General features: G+C 42.0%; 1 protein-coding gene across 2 annotated transcripts in view; it reads right to left on the bottom strand.

Moving 5' to 3' along the window:
• Nucleotides 1-1,663: 1,663 nt before the first annotated feature.
• Nucleotides 1,664-14,198, bottom strand: part of LOC310835150 (interferon alpha-1-like) — a 58,539-nt gene continuing 46,004 nt past the window's right edge. The window contains exons 2-4 of one of the 2 annotated variants that reach the window (XM_083719939.1): nt 8,090-8,157; nt 2,657-3,531; nt 1,664-2,039 (exon numbers count right to left, since the gene is read on the bottom strand). In XM_083719939.1, coding sequence (XP_083576065.1) covers nt 2,035-2,039; nt 2,657-3,242 — 591 coding nt within the window. In that variant the 5' untranslated portion in view covers nt 3,243-3,531; nt 8,090-8,157 and the 3' untranslated portion in view covers nt 1,664-2,034. Of the gene's footprint in view, nt 2,040-2,656; nt 3,532-8,089; nt 8,220-14,198 lie in introns of those variants that run through there. The other variant, XR_014559400.1, reaches the window with a different exon arrangement.

Genomic DNA, 14,198 nt, shown 5'->3' on the forward strand with positions numbered 1-14,198 from the left:
CTGATTGCAAAGATTGGAAGTGGGATGTTCCAGACTCACACTTGTGCTCTTTTGAGCACTGTGCTCTGTTTGTAACACGGCAAGCTTTCCTTCCAATCTGAACAGCAGGTTTGGGTAGGTGATCTAGATGGAACCAAACTGGGAGGGCAAAGACTTAAATGCCCTCTGCTGCTACCAAGTTCCCTATATGGATTGGTGTCCTACAATTAACCATTCAAACTCAAAAACCATTCATACAAGGGTTAGTTGCATGAATGGTGGCATGTTTAGTTGGGCCCCCAAATGCCTGAGGTATCTAATTTTGGCAGAAGAGGCAACCTCTCTTGACCATCTGGTGACAGTACCATGAAGAATAGTTAAGAACTGCATTTTGCAACATTCCATAGGCTGCTCTTGTTAGTTTTCAGGTACTAGGGGTGTGGTAAGCTAGTTCAGAGATTGTTGAATTAGTTGGTAAAGTTAATAGCCAGTGTGGTATAGTGGTTAAGAGCAGTAGACTCGTAATCTGGGGAACCGGGTTCGCGTCTCCGCTCCTCCACATGCAGCTGCTGGGTGACCTTGGGCCAGTCACACTTCTCTGAAGTCTCTCAGCCCCACTCACCTCACAGAGTGTTTGTTGTGGGGGAGGAAGGGGAAAAAGGAGATTGTTAGCCGCTTTGAGACTCCTTCGGGTAGTGATAAAGCGGGATATAAAATGCAAACTCTTCTTCTTCTTCTTCTTCTTCTTCTTCTTCTTCTTCTTCTTCTTCTTCTAATAGCTCAGAAGAGAGCAGACCTGTGCGCAGAGCAGAACCACTGAAATTAATGGGCACAACTAACTTCATGTTAGTGTGTTTGCTGAAAGTTTTTAGCAGCTGGAAACAATTATATGTGATGTAAATGAAAATTGATGGGTCTGTTGCGAATGATTGTTGTTTTTAGCTCTTTGCAAGTATCTTTTATTTTGCTCCTTTATCTCTTAAGTAAGGTTTTATTGTCACATTGCATCTTATTATTTTTAACTTTCTGAGAGAATGAAGAAAGAAATGAAGAAGAATAGGAAACAGCAGCTGTTTCACTTTCTGGAGAAGGTCCTAAAGATTCATTCAGCTGCTTTCCTTGCATCACTGATTGGAAGTTGAGCTCAAGGAAAAGAAATAATTAAGGTTCCATATGTATTTTGAAATATTTATCTTTTGAAATCATTATTTCAACTCAAATATGTGGTTTGTAGGTTTGCATTTTTAAAAATAGAGCACCCAAGCTAACAGGAGGGCTGAGTTTGCCTATGCCTAAGACTTTTGATACAGACACCACAGAAAATTGAAGCATATTTTTCTACACAGCTTTCTGGTGATTTGATTAGAATAACTGACTTTGTTTAGGGGTTGCAATGAGAATTATCAAAATGTTGCTAAACTATGTATCTGGTTCAATAGTGTTTGATTTGATTTGCATTGAATTGTCCAAACAACAACAACTTCATAATATATAAATATAATAATTTATTAAATAATAATAATTTATTAAACAAAGGCAATAAATAAATGCATATATCAAAGTTGACCAGCAACATGACTACAATATCAAAAATGGGCGATCAAAAATGGACAGTGGGGGGGGGGAGAAGCTTACTGGGCTTTGGGAAGAAGGTGCCAGGCTTCTGACAGGACTTTGGAGCAGGGCAGACTTTGAGAAGGTGAAAGACCCTGTTGGAGCATGCTCTCAATGCAGCATGAGAGCAGTGAGAGATACTGGGGAAAGTGGTTCAGAGAAACTTCAGGCGTGACAATTTCTTCCCTATTTCTCCAATTCCATTCTTCTCATTCTATGTTAGGCTTCAATGTGGGGCTGAATATTTCAAAATTCTGTCTCATCGTTTTCTGCTAGTTTCAGGGATACAGTTAGTAACAGATGACGTAGAGCAGGAAACAGCAGATGTTGGGCTTTCTAGCAATGTTTCGCTGCGGCAATGGAGGGAAAGTGGAATCTTCTGGTCACGCTCTTCAGCTTGCCGTTTCCTTCTGCTATTTTTGTTGCCTCACCAATGGCAGGTTAAGCTGAAAGGAAGAAGGGAAGATATTAACATTCCTCACGCGTCTAAAACGTTTCTGTGCTCAGCTGCTTATGACAAGAAGGGAACATTATAAACCGAAACCCAGATGATTCAGAACATTGACCCATAGTTTCCTTAAAAGGTATTGACTGGCTTCTGAAAGATACATGTGGAAAATGTGAGAGTCTGGATTAAAGATTGATCAACCAATCCCTCTGCAATGGATCTTCTTTTGCTAGATGTGCTCTCCTGTTGCTGGTCTTGCATGAGAATACAGTGCTGTGGACCAAACAGGTGGAACCTCCATGATGCTACGAGGAGATGGGTAGTATGTAAAAACCCACACAATCTGCCCCACCCACGTTGGTCTTTCATGCAGAGTGTTCCCATTCACATAGCATCACCTTGCAGATAAAGTATATTTCTTGCAACAACAAGGAAGAAAGCCTAAATCACCAGAATTCTGAGGAAATCCGCAACTTCTTCAAGAAGAATTATGAACATTTCTTAGTAGTAAGTGAGTGCAGGTTAGACATCCTGAAAAGGTTGCTGAGAAACTAGCTGTTTTTCTCACCTAGTTCTAATCAAGTCTTATGTATTTTTTAAAAACGTGTACAGTACCTTCATTAGAGATCCTTTTGATGAGTTGATCTGTCAGCACAAAAGATTGCCTGATCTGGATCTGGACAGTCAACCAAGCACACAGGCTGTACTCTTTATCTTTCAGGAGATCGTGGAGTATTTGGAAGTATCTTTTCACTCTCAGTCTGGTGAGCAGAGTTTTCTGACCTCTTGGAGATGTGGAGCCACGCTCCAGCTCTGCACTCCAACATGTTTCCAGCTTCTGAATTTGCTGGTCCAGTTTGGTCTGGAAAGCAGTTGTGGAATTGCCATCCCAACCCATTTCAGTATGGTTTTGTCTGAAGAGGTGCAGAGTCTGTTGGAGGATCTCTTGTATAGCTGCCTTGGCATTCTCCACTTGGACTTCATTGATGTTCGTGAAGATTTCCTGATTCGTTGAGACGTCCATTTCCTCTCCTATGCATTGAATAGGAATGGTTGTTCCCATTTTGTTCTTCAGAAGCTCCAAGTTGGCCTTGTTGGCTTCATGTAGCCAGCTGTGAAACTGGTTACAGTCCAGAGATGAGATTTTGGAGACAAAAAGCATCATTAGGCCTACATGCAGCAACCATCCCTTGGTGATCATGGTGGAGATGAAGGAATGTGGTCTTTGGTAGAGCGCTGAATCTGGAAGACTGTGTCTTGAGGAAGATGTTCTGAAGTCTGTTCCATCTTTGAACCATGTATTTAAATGGCTGGGGAATGCAGTTTTCTTTTGTGCTTTCTAATTCCTTGTGGTTTTCTACCTCTTCTGAAAATACCCTAGTTTCACTTTCCAAGTACAATTTACAATTATGCAGACAGGACCAGAAATCCTGCTTTCTGTTGGGATCTCAGTATTTGGAAAACTGACTTTTATTTTCATCTATTCAGACCTAGAATTGATAATGAATTATGATCTTAATGAAAAATCAAATTTTCTTGCCTGTTGACTCTGTTCTTTTCAAATTCATTTTATCAGTTTCATCAGTTTGTATTAGAAATTGCAAACTACTTGAATTTTGCATATCATCACATTGGCTAACGCATGTGGAAGAACGTGATCACACACTGCTCCCAGAAATGCTTGTTGTTGTTTAGTCATTTAGTTGTGTCCGACTCTTTGTGGATCAGAGCACGCCAGGCACTCCTGTCTTCCACTGCCTCCCGCAGTTTGGTCAAACTCATGTTCATAGCTTCGAGAACAGTGTCCAACCATATCGTCCTCTGTCATCCCCTTCTCCTTGTGCCCTCCATCTTTCCCAACATCAGGGTCTTTTCCAGGGAGTCTCCTTTCTCATAAGGTGGCCAAAGTCTTGGAGCCTCAGCTTCACGATCTGTCCTTCTAGTGAGCACTCAGGGCTGATTTCCTTAAGAATGGAGAGGTTTGATCTCCTTGCAGTCCACGGGACTCTCAAGAGTCTCCTCCGGCACCCTAATTCAAAAGCATCAATTCTTTGGCGATCAGCCTTCTTTATGGTCCAGCTCTCACTTCCATACATCACTAATGTTTACAGCTTACAGCTGTTAAAACATACATGAGTATCATTTGGTTCATCACTTGGCTGAAAGTGTGGACCCACTCTATTGTTTTTGTATTTGAAGTGATATGAATACCCTGTCTATGGTATTTGATCCATGATGTCCTGTTTTTGCATCACTACAGCACCCATACCATAAGCAGTTGTTACCCTAGGCAGACATTTAAACTGCTTACAGTGTATGCAAGATGGCTGGGGACTGGGCCGCACTCAGTTGAGCCTTTCCATAAAACTTGCATTCTTTATGGATGTAGGGTTCTCTACATACCTTTGGAAATCCTAGAAAAGCAGAGCCTATGGCCATGATACCTGAGCCCATTGCACATACCGCTGAATTATTGGGGAGTCTTTATAGATCATTAATTCTAGCCAAAACACCACCATAATCTATCATTTGCCTTCTAAACAACCATCTCAAGGCTATTTAGGCATAAGATTATACAAAAATAGTTAAAAACACATGCAAAAGCAAATACATTTAAAACATGACTAAAAATGAAACCAATGTTAATTGGGTCCTCTAATCAGAGTTCAGATTTACTCATTAGGATTCCAGCATGACTGGGAGACAAGCCTAGCCAGTGAAAAAGATCATACTCAAGATTGTAGTTGAAAGGTTTCATTCAGTTTGTTGATGCGTTAAGGCATATTGTTCTCTTCCTATAGAAGGTGATATTATGAAAGTTGAAGAAAATAAAGCAACTTAAACAGTGTAATGTGCGATGAAATGCCTCAAGGGAAGTGATCAATTAATTAATTAATAGATCATATATTTCCTTTAGAAATATTGTGTTTAAATGGCATAAGAATAGCAGAGAGAGAGAGAGAAATTGAACACATTTTATAATGATCAGGAACTGAATAGCAAAGGTTGAATTTGACATCAATTTCAATATTCATGGGGGTGAGCATATGCAAAGTAGGGCGCTGGGTTTTGTCCAACCCTAGTTCTGAGCCTACTATAATGTGCCCCATTTATTTTGCCTCAATCAACAAAAACTAGTAGACACCTGACATGAACATAGAGAGTCCAAAATGGCAGCTATAAATCAAAGGTCAAACCAAACATTAGCTACCCATCTGTGCCTTGAAGTGCAGGGTGCCTTCGTAAATTGCACGCATGCGTCCCCCTTCTCCAGATCACAACCAGTGGTTGGGGGGTTCTAACAATTCTCTAGGCCAGAATCCTAATCATTTTCACATCATGAGACATTTCAACTCTATCAATTTGATGCAATAGATACTGACAGTGTAAAGGTCCAAGAAGAATATAGTTAACCTTAATTTAAGTTCCTTTTCAACAACAGAACACCCGTTTTCCAAATCTTCAACATCACTTTTGGTCCTGTGTGATTTGAAAATTCAAAGGGAAGGAAAAAACCTGAAACTAGAGTATTTTCAAAAGGAGGAAGCCCATCCCCACCAAAACTGAAAATGACAAAAGAAAACTTCAGCCACTGAGCATTTAAATACAGGGACATGGCTCAAAGATGGAACAGACTCCAGAGCATCTCCCTCAAAACCAAATCCCTCAGCACTCCAGCAAGGACCACGTTCCTTCATCTCCACCATGATCTCAAAGGGGTGGCTTCTCTGTTCTGGCCTAGTGATGATGCTCTGCTTCACTGAAATCTCATCTCAGGACTGCAGCCAACTTCGCAGCTGGCTAAATAAAGACAGCTTGAAGCTTCTGAACAGCAAGATGGGATCCACAATTCCCCTACAATGCATCAGCCATGTGGCCAATTTCTCCAACAATGAAGGAATCCACAGCCACAAAATCCAGGGGGAGGATGCCAAAGCAGCCACACAAGAAATCCTCCAGCAGACCCTCCACATCTTCCGGCAAAACCACAGCCAAATGGACTGGGGTGAGACTTCCATAGCTGGTTTCCAGGCTGGGCTGCACCAGGACATTGAGAAGCTGGGACGGTGCTTGGGTGCAGAGAAGGGCAACAGCATTCGACAACGGGTGAAAAGCTACTTCAGAAGAATCAACGACTACCTGAAAGATGACGGGTACAGCCTGTGTGCCTGGGAGATTGTCCAGATGGAAGTCCGGCAATGTTTTCTGCTGATCGACCAACTCCTCAAAAGGACGGGAAATGCAGGTACTTTCAGAAAATACTTTATTATATTTAGGAACAAATATGAGAATTTGTAGATTTCAGAGTCATCCCCAGGAGTAACCATTGGTACTGGGATTGGTGGGAATGGTAGTTTTCAAAAGCTTCCAGTTAAATGAATGAGGCATTCAACAATACAATTCCCGTGCATCCAAGCAATGATTGCCTTCACATTCAGGAGCATTGTCAGGGAACTGCCATCGGAGCCAGAGGGAGAGGGAGGGCTCCAGAAGGATTCCGGAGAGCGTCCCGGGAGGGAGAGAAGCAGCCCATCTTCTGGGGAAGGAAATCAATGTAGCACCAGTGAAGGGGGGCAGATGGGGGAATCGGCGAGGTGGCTCCATGACTCCTCGCCAGGAACCAGCGGGGAGAGCACGGGTCCTCCGCTGCCCACACCCTCCCTGCGCAGAAGGCTTTCGCGCAGAGAGAGTAGGAGGAGACTAGGCGTCAAAGAGCTTCTTTGCTGGAAGAAGTTCAAGAAACGCCCACTGACAGATTCTGCCAGCGATTGAGACAGTCATGGGCGAGTGGCTGTCCGGACAGAAAGGGTTCATTCAGGCAACCCAGCCAGGTGTGGCACTGATTTACGCACGAGCAACCCCTAGAACCATTACAAGCATGTAGAAAGAGGACCTCTTCTCTTCCTGGTCACGTTCTCCCTACTGCTTGAGTTGTGTCCCCCTTTGCAAGGGTTTCCTTTGCTAGTTTCTTGAAAACATTTATTCTATCCAGAATAGGTTGTTTTGCTAGCTGGAAATACATTTGGTTGGAAAAGGGCACCCCTGTTTTTTTTGAATCAGAGAGCATGGAAAAGGAAGGTTTTATTACAAGTTGCTAGGACAGAACATTCAATGTTGCCGAGTGACAGATATCATCCATAGGACAGCTTAGCTCAAAATCTTCATGTAACGTTTGATCTGGTCTTGCATAAAAGTATGCAGCACAATCCTGACACATTGCATCCATTTCTGTTAGGCGCAATTCAATATCCAGTCTTAATACTATCTAAATCAAGTTGGAGAGTTGCATCAATTTCATAGGGACCAGAGGAATATTTTCTCCTTTAAATAGTCACCAGGATAAATCGTTAAAGGCTTTGCAGAGTACCATCATTCTGTTTTCTGAATGTTCTGAGAAGTCAGTATTCAAAAATCTAGTTTCTTGTGGTTCAGAATGTTCCATATTTGAAATAAAGGCTTTTTCAGGGAAACTATCACAAACTGAACAGGGGATGTTCAATTAATCACTTCTCTACTTTGTTCCAGCTTAACCTGCCACCAGTGATGCAATGAAAGAAGCCGAATGAAACTGCAACTTGAAGAGCGAATCAAATTATTTCAGCTTTCACTCTCTTTCATCATCAACGCATTCCTGAAAAGCAAATAGCTGCTTCCTGTTCTTCTTCGTCATCTCTTCAGCATTGTTTCACTACTTTTACAATGTGGTTTTTAAATAAGCTGGGCTACTATGAAGCCTTGAAGAGTAGATAACGGTTAAAAAGTAGGAGAAAGCCCCAGAAATTGTGCAGCTGGAAGAGTCTCTGCCATCGTCTCCCCTCATATTGCAGCTCCTCTCAAGTATCATTAGATGGATTTCTTCAAGTCATATTTGCCCATTTCCCACTAGTCACCTCCTATCCTGCTCTGGAGGGGGATATGACATTTGAAAGTGGGGCACAAGAAGAGGAAATGTGTGAAAATCACTTTCCAGACCTCCTCTAAGAGTTGGAGTTTCCATCAGCAGAACTCGGCTCACAGTCTAGGAAACAATTCCATAATTTGACATACCTTGTAATAGCAAAAAGTCCACAATTTGTTATTGAAGAAGGCTTCATGTGTTGACAGAGTTTCCAAATCTGAGGGTGGAGAAAGGAATAACATTAAGCTGCAACATTCCAATTCACATTATTACTTTGGAAGTCTACAAATGGATGCTAGCTTTTAAATTATTTCATATCTTACAATGCTGTGAAAATGATATTTATATTTTAGAAGTGTTGTTACTTTTAATTTTTATTTATTATATTTATCAATGCCACCATTTAATGTTATTTATTGTATACATTGGCTGACCATTGTTATTATTATTACCATTCATTTATTTGTTTATGTTTATTACTAATGTTTTTATTAAAGACTGCAACTCCTGCCCACATGGTTCGTTTGGATGATTTGGCAAAGTATGGGAGACATTCTAAAAGAGAGTTCTTCTGTGAATTATGGCAACATAAGATGTTGAATTACACAGCAGGTAGACAGAGGAAACATGACCCATTCATGAATGAGGTTTAGGGTTTGTGTAAGAAGGAAAATCTTTACCTCTTATATCAGACATGTGGAACATTTTTTGAGCCTTAAGACCACATTCCATTTTGGGCAACTTTCTGGGGGCCAGGTGTTGGTGTGGGCAGGGCCAAAGGCCTTAATGAGGGAGCCTGCTGTGGGGGTGTCTCATTGCACCCCCTCAAAACTGTGCACCTGGGGCCATAGCGCCTCTGCCCCCACCCCCACCCCACTATGCCTCTGCTGTCCAAGGCCCTTTAAATTCTACAACTCTATGGTTCTGTGATTCTATGATTCATGCCACCGCAACCCACCATCGAACCAGGATATTCACTTGCTGAAGTGCTAATGAGCAGGAGACCCAAATCCAATATACCTACCAAAGGCTCCTTCCTGAAGCCAAGAGCAACAGATCATCACCAGTAAAACAAATCTGGGATTGATGGAAAAGCAAAACAGAAATTCCACTATGATGACAGAATCAAAATGTTGTCAATGGGACACATAGTCATATGTGGTGGGAATGTCCAAAAGTTTAACAAATACAGTTTGAGATATCTCTAGAAATGTAAACATTTTAAATTAAAGACAGTATTTAGTTCTCTCCAAAGCTTGATTTACTTTTGGTATTTGTGGGAATGAATGAGAACATTAAATCCAAAGAGCTGCTTACCTTCCTGATTCTCACAGCAAGACTACCTATAACTCAATGATGTAAGTTGTTTTCTGATATTGGTATCACAAATTGATGGAATAAGGTTTGGAATTTTGCTCTTCAAGAAAAAACTTACATGGCATAGCAGATCCCTAAATGGAAAGGCAAACCCAGGTTCTTAATGGCAGCCTGGTGAGAATTTTTAGATCTCATTAAAAACCATCAAATACATCCACTTCTTCCTCCAACAGCTATGAACATCTGGGACAAGTAACTTGTTCTATACTTACCTCAGCCAGAAAGAAACACAGCCATAAACTTCCTCCATATTTCAACCTCAACTTCTTACATGTCAGCTTCATCATACTGATTATCGACAACGGTCATTACCCTATGCCTTACACTGGTTTTTCTGTTAATGTATTTACAAAATATTCGTTCTGAAACTCCCAATAAAAATACAAAAAAGAGAGACAAAATGCTAACTGTTCCCCAGAATTTCAAATTTAATGATACAAAGCCATGATGGGCAATTGCATCCTAGAACTGTTACAGAGACTTTAGGCTATCCCAGGTTGTAACGACCACAAACAGAAAGTGGGCAGTCACAAAGGCCAAATCAGAAAAGCTCGCTCCTAGACTCACTCCTGCAGCTGAGAGGAATGAGGCCATAACCAACTTGGACGGCCAACAAAGTCATCCAATAGCTATGGAGATGTGATGGCAGAAGAGCCACAGCTGGAAGGTCATCAGCTGACTCTCCAGTGTGGGATGCGAAACACATGAGCAGTCAAGTACAACATTCCTAGAGTGAACATGTTTACACATAGGGAGGAATGTTTGTCCAGCCAGCAGGTAAACTTCCTATTTCCTTCTAGGCTGGGACAGACTTCCTCTGCATGGGACTAGAGGTGGGCATGGCCTCACCTGTGCAGGTAACGACAAAAGCACAGTGCAGGGCAGCTATCGCTCTCTCTTTGACTACATGCATCGAAGAAGCAACATCTGCTTAGCTAAAGATGCTCTCTTGGCTAGCCAAGAGAGGACAGAGGGACTGTCTCCTTCTGAGATAGTTTCCAGGTGTATCTTACTTTTCTAAGCTAAGTCTGCCTTCTGGGATCCGATTGTGAACAGAATTTGAGTAAATTCTTTTTATACTTTTATAGAAGACTGTGTCGTGTCTTTGGTTCAAAATTGGGAAAGGAGTACGACAAGGCTGTATTTTGTCTCCCTGCTTATTTAACTTATATGCAGAATTCATCATGCGAAAGGCTGGGCTGGATGAATCCCTAGCCGGAATTAAGATTGCCGGAAGAAATATCAACAACCTCAGATATGCAGATGACACAACCTTGATGGCAGAAAGTGAGGAGGAATTAAAGAACCTTTTAATGAGGGTGAAAGAGGAGAGCGCAAAATATGGTCTGAAGCTCAACATCAAAAAAACGAAGATCATGGCCACTGGTCCCATCACCTCCTGGCAAATAGAAGGGGAAGAAATGGAGGTAGTGAGAGATTTTACTTTCTTGGGCTCAATGATCACTGCAGATGGTGACAGCAGCCACGAAATTAAAAGACGCCTGCTTCTTGGGAGAAGGGCAATGACAGGCCTAGACAGCATCTTGAGAAGTAGAGGCATCACCTTGCCAACAAAGGTTCGTATAGTTAAAGCTATGGTTTTCCCAGTAGTGATGTATGGAAGTGAGAGCTGGACCATAAAGAAGGCTGATCGCCGAAGAATTGATGCTTTTGAATTATGGTGCTGGAGGAGACTCTTGAGAGTCCCATGGACTGCAAGAAGATCAAACCTATCCATACTGAAGGAAATCAACCCTGAGTGCTCACTGGAAGGACAGATTGTGAAGCTGAGGCTCCAGTACTTTGGCCACCTCATGAGAAGAGAAGACTCCCTGGAGAAGACCCTGATGTTGGGAAAGATGGAGGGCACAAGGAGAAGGGGACGGCAGAGGACGAGATGGTTGGATAGTGTTTTCGAGGTTACCAGCATGAGTTTGAGCAAACTGCGGGAGGCAGTGGAGGACAGAGGTGCCTGGCGTTCTCTGGTCCATGGGGTCATGAAGAGTCGGACACGACTAAACGACTAAACAACAAACAGTGTCGTGTCTTATCTTTTATGTGATTCCTACATTGGTTTTTTCTGTTAAAGGGGGAAATACCAGAACAGTTATTATAGAGGCTTTAAGCGAGGCTGAGCAAGCGCATCCACTGCAAATTTAAAAGGGGAATGTTACTCTGCTAAAATTGTGAACTTGTTAACACAAGTTGGAAAGGCTATAATCAAACAATCTATCATCTCCTGCATCCCTGAACATTCCCACATCCAGAAGCACCAGGAGCAACATGCTCTCAAGGTATGGAAGAAACCTCAACCCCAAAGAGTGGATATAGAGCATGTCACACAGTAGAAGCAAGTATTTAGCCCTCTAAACCTGCCTCCCCACTGGAAACATCTAGAGATATTTCCATGTTATGTTTTATTGGGGAGGGGGAAGAAATGTAATGTAGGCATTATTGACTGAGTAAATTAAAAAGGGTAAGGGACTCCTGGACAGTTGTCAGGAAATTGGAGGCAGAGAAGGGGGACAGAATGGGGACTTAAAAAGATAAGCCTCCGTTACTTAGCAGCTGTACTTCCTCGGACAAGGAGGGAGATGAAGGTCAGTCAGGAAGCAATGAATCAGAGAGGGGGGAGCACTCACCAATCATCCCTGACAATGGTTAAGCCCAGTCAACTAAGCTGGCATTTGTCCACTGACAGCTTTCTAGATCATGTGACCAACAGGACTAAGCCACTTCTGACACAACGGAACACTGTGATAGAAACCAGAGCCCACGGAAACGTCGTTTACCTTCCCACTGCTGCAGTTCCTATTTATCTACTTGCACTGGTGTGCTTTTGAACTGCTAGATTGGCAGGAGCTGGGACAGAGCAACGGGAGCTCACACCATCCTGGGGATTTGAACCGCCGACCTTCTGATCGGCAAGCCCAAGAGGCTCAGTGATTTAGACCACAACGCTACCCAAGTTCCATATTTCCCCCATACTTCATATCATTGAAATAGGCAAAATCACCCAAATGACCCAAATTCCTGAGATGTGCATTTTTAATAGGAAGACTGTTGAAATTGTTAGTCAATGAAAGGATACAATAAATATCATTAAATAAAGGAACTTAATAAATATAATAAATACAAATAAATATAAAGAGCAAGAAGCGGCTCCGCGATATAAATAATATCATGGTCAACGTGGATTCTTTTTTCCTTTGCATCTCTAACTTCTGTGTAAGACTTCATGCTAGAATGGCACTTCTTGGTTACAGAAGAAGAGGGACAGGAAAGGGCAGCTGTTTTGATTTCTAGAAATCTGTCTAAGGAATCGAGCGAAAATTGAATTGATTGTAGTTGTAGCTTCATTCTCCTCTTTCCGGTGCAACTTAAGCTGAAAGGAAGATGAAAAGTGGTTAAAATTCTGCATTCCTTTTGAAATACCTTGCTTCTCATTTCAAAATATGAAAAATTATGAATCATAAGCACTAATATTTTTAATACGGACTCCTCAGAAGAATCAGAAAATGGAAAGGTAAGTTTTCTGCAAGCTTCTCAGACCTGATTAAAGTAACCGTCTTTCTTGATTGTGATGACATGGGAGAATATGTATTTAATGATAAGTGTGAAAGTGCATCTTTCTATATTTTTGGCTTCTGATGTTGCATGGAATCTGATTTTTCTGTGATATGGTTCCTTGTTGCAAATGAACAATGCTGTGCACCGGATAGCTCTTACGAGTATTCCTGTTGGTTCCCTCCATGTTGCCAGCAGGGTATTGTTGATAGCATGTGAAAGCCACCAGAATCTGCTTCACCAATGTGGATACAAACAGCCCACCACACCACATGCAATCACATCAGAGATCAATCCAATTTATCATAGCAAGAACTCAGTGGGAAGAAACATCTACAGTCTGTCCCATCCACATTGGTCTTTCATGCAGAGTGTTCCCATTCACATAGCATCACCTTGCAGATTAAGTATATTTCTTGCAACAACAAGGAAGAAAGCCTAAATCACCAGAATTCTGAGGAAAGCCACAAGCTCTTCAAGAAGAATTATGAACATTTCTTAGTGGCAAGTGAGTGCAGGTTAGACATCCTGAAAAGGTTGCTGAGAAACTAGCTGTTTTTCTCACCTAGTTCTAATCAAGTCTTATGTATTTTTTAAAAAAGTGTACAATACCTTCATTAGAGATTCTTTTGATGAGTTGATCCGTCAGCACAAAACATTGCCTGATCTGGATCTGGACAGTCACCCAAGCACACAGGCTGTACTCTTTATCTTTCAGGAGATCATGGAGTATTTGGAAGTATCTTTTCACTCTCAGTCTGGTGAGCAGAGTTTTCTGACCTCTGGGAGATGTGGGGCCATGCTCCAGCTCTGCACTCCAACATGTTTCCAGATTCTGAATTTGCTGGTCCAGTTTGGTCTGGAAAGTGGTTGTGGAATTGCCATCCCAACCCATTTCAGTATGGTTTTGTCTGAAGACGTGCAGAGTCTGTTGGAGGATCTCTTGTATAGCTGCCTTGGCATTCTCCACTTGGACTTCATTGATGTTCGTGAAGATTTCCTGATTTGTTGAGATGTCCATTTCCTCTGCTATGCATTGAATAGGAATGGTTGTTCCCATTTTGTTCTTCAGAAGCTCCAAGTTTGCCCTGCTGGCTTCATGTAGCCAGCTGCAAAACCGGTTACAGTCCAGAGATGAGATTTTGGAGACAAAAAGCATCATTAGGCCTACATGCAGCAACCATCCCTTGGTGATCATGGTGGAGATGAAGGAATGTGGTCTTTGGTAGAGCGCTGAATCTGGAAGACTGTGTCTTGAGGAAGATGTTCTGAAGTCTGATCCATCTTTGAACCATGGCTTTGCATTTAAACATG

The sequence above is a fragment of the Podarcis gaigeae genome (genome assembly GCF_964106915.1).
Source record: "Podarcis gaigeae genome assembly, chromosome: 17".
Lineage (NCBI taxonomy): Eukaryota > Metazoa > Chordata > Lepidosauria > Squamata > Lacertidae > Podarcis > Podarcis gaigeae.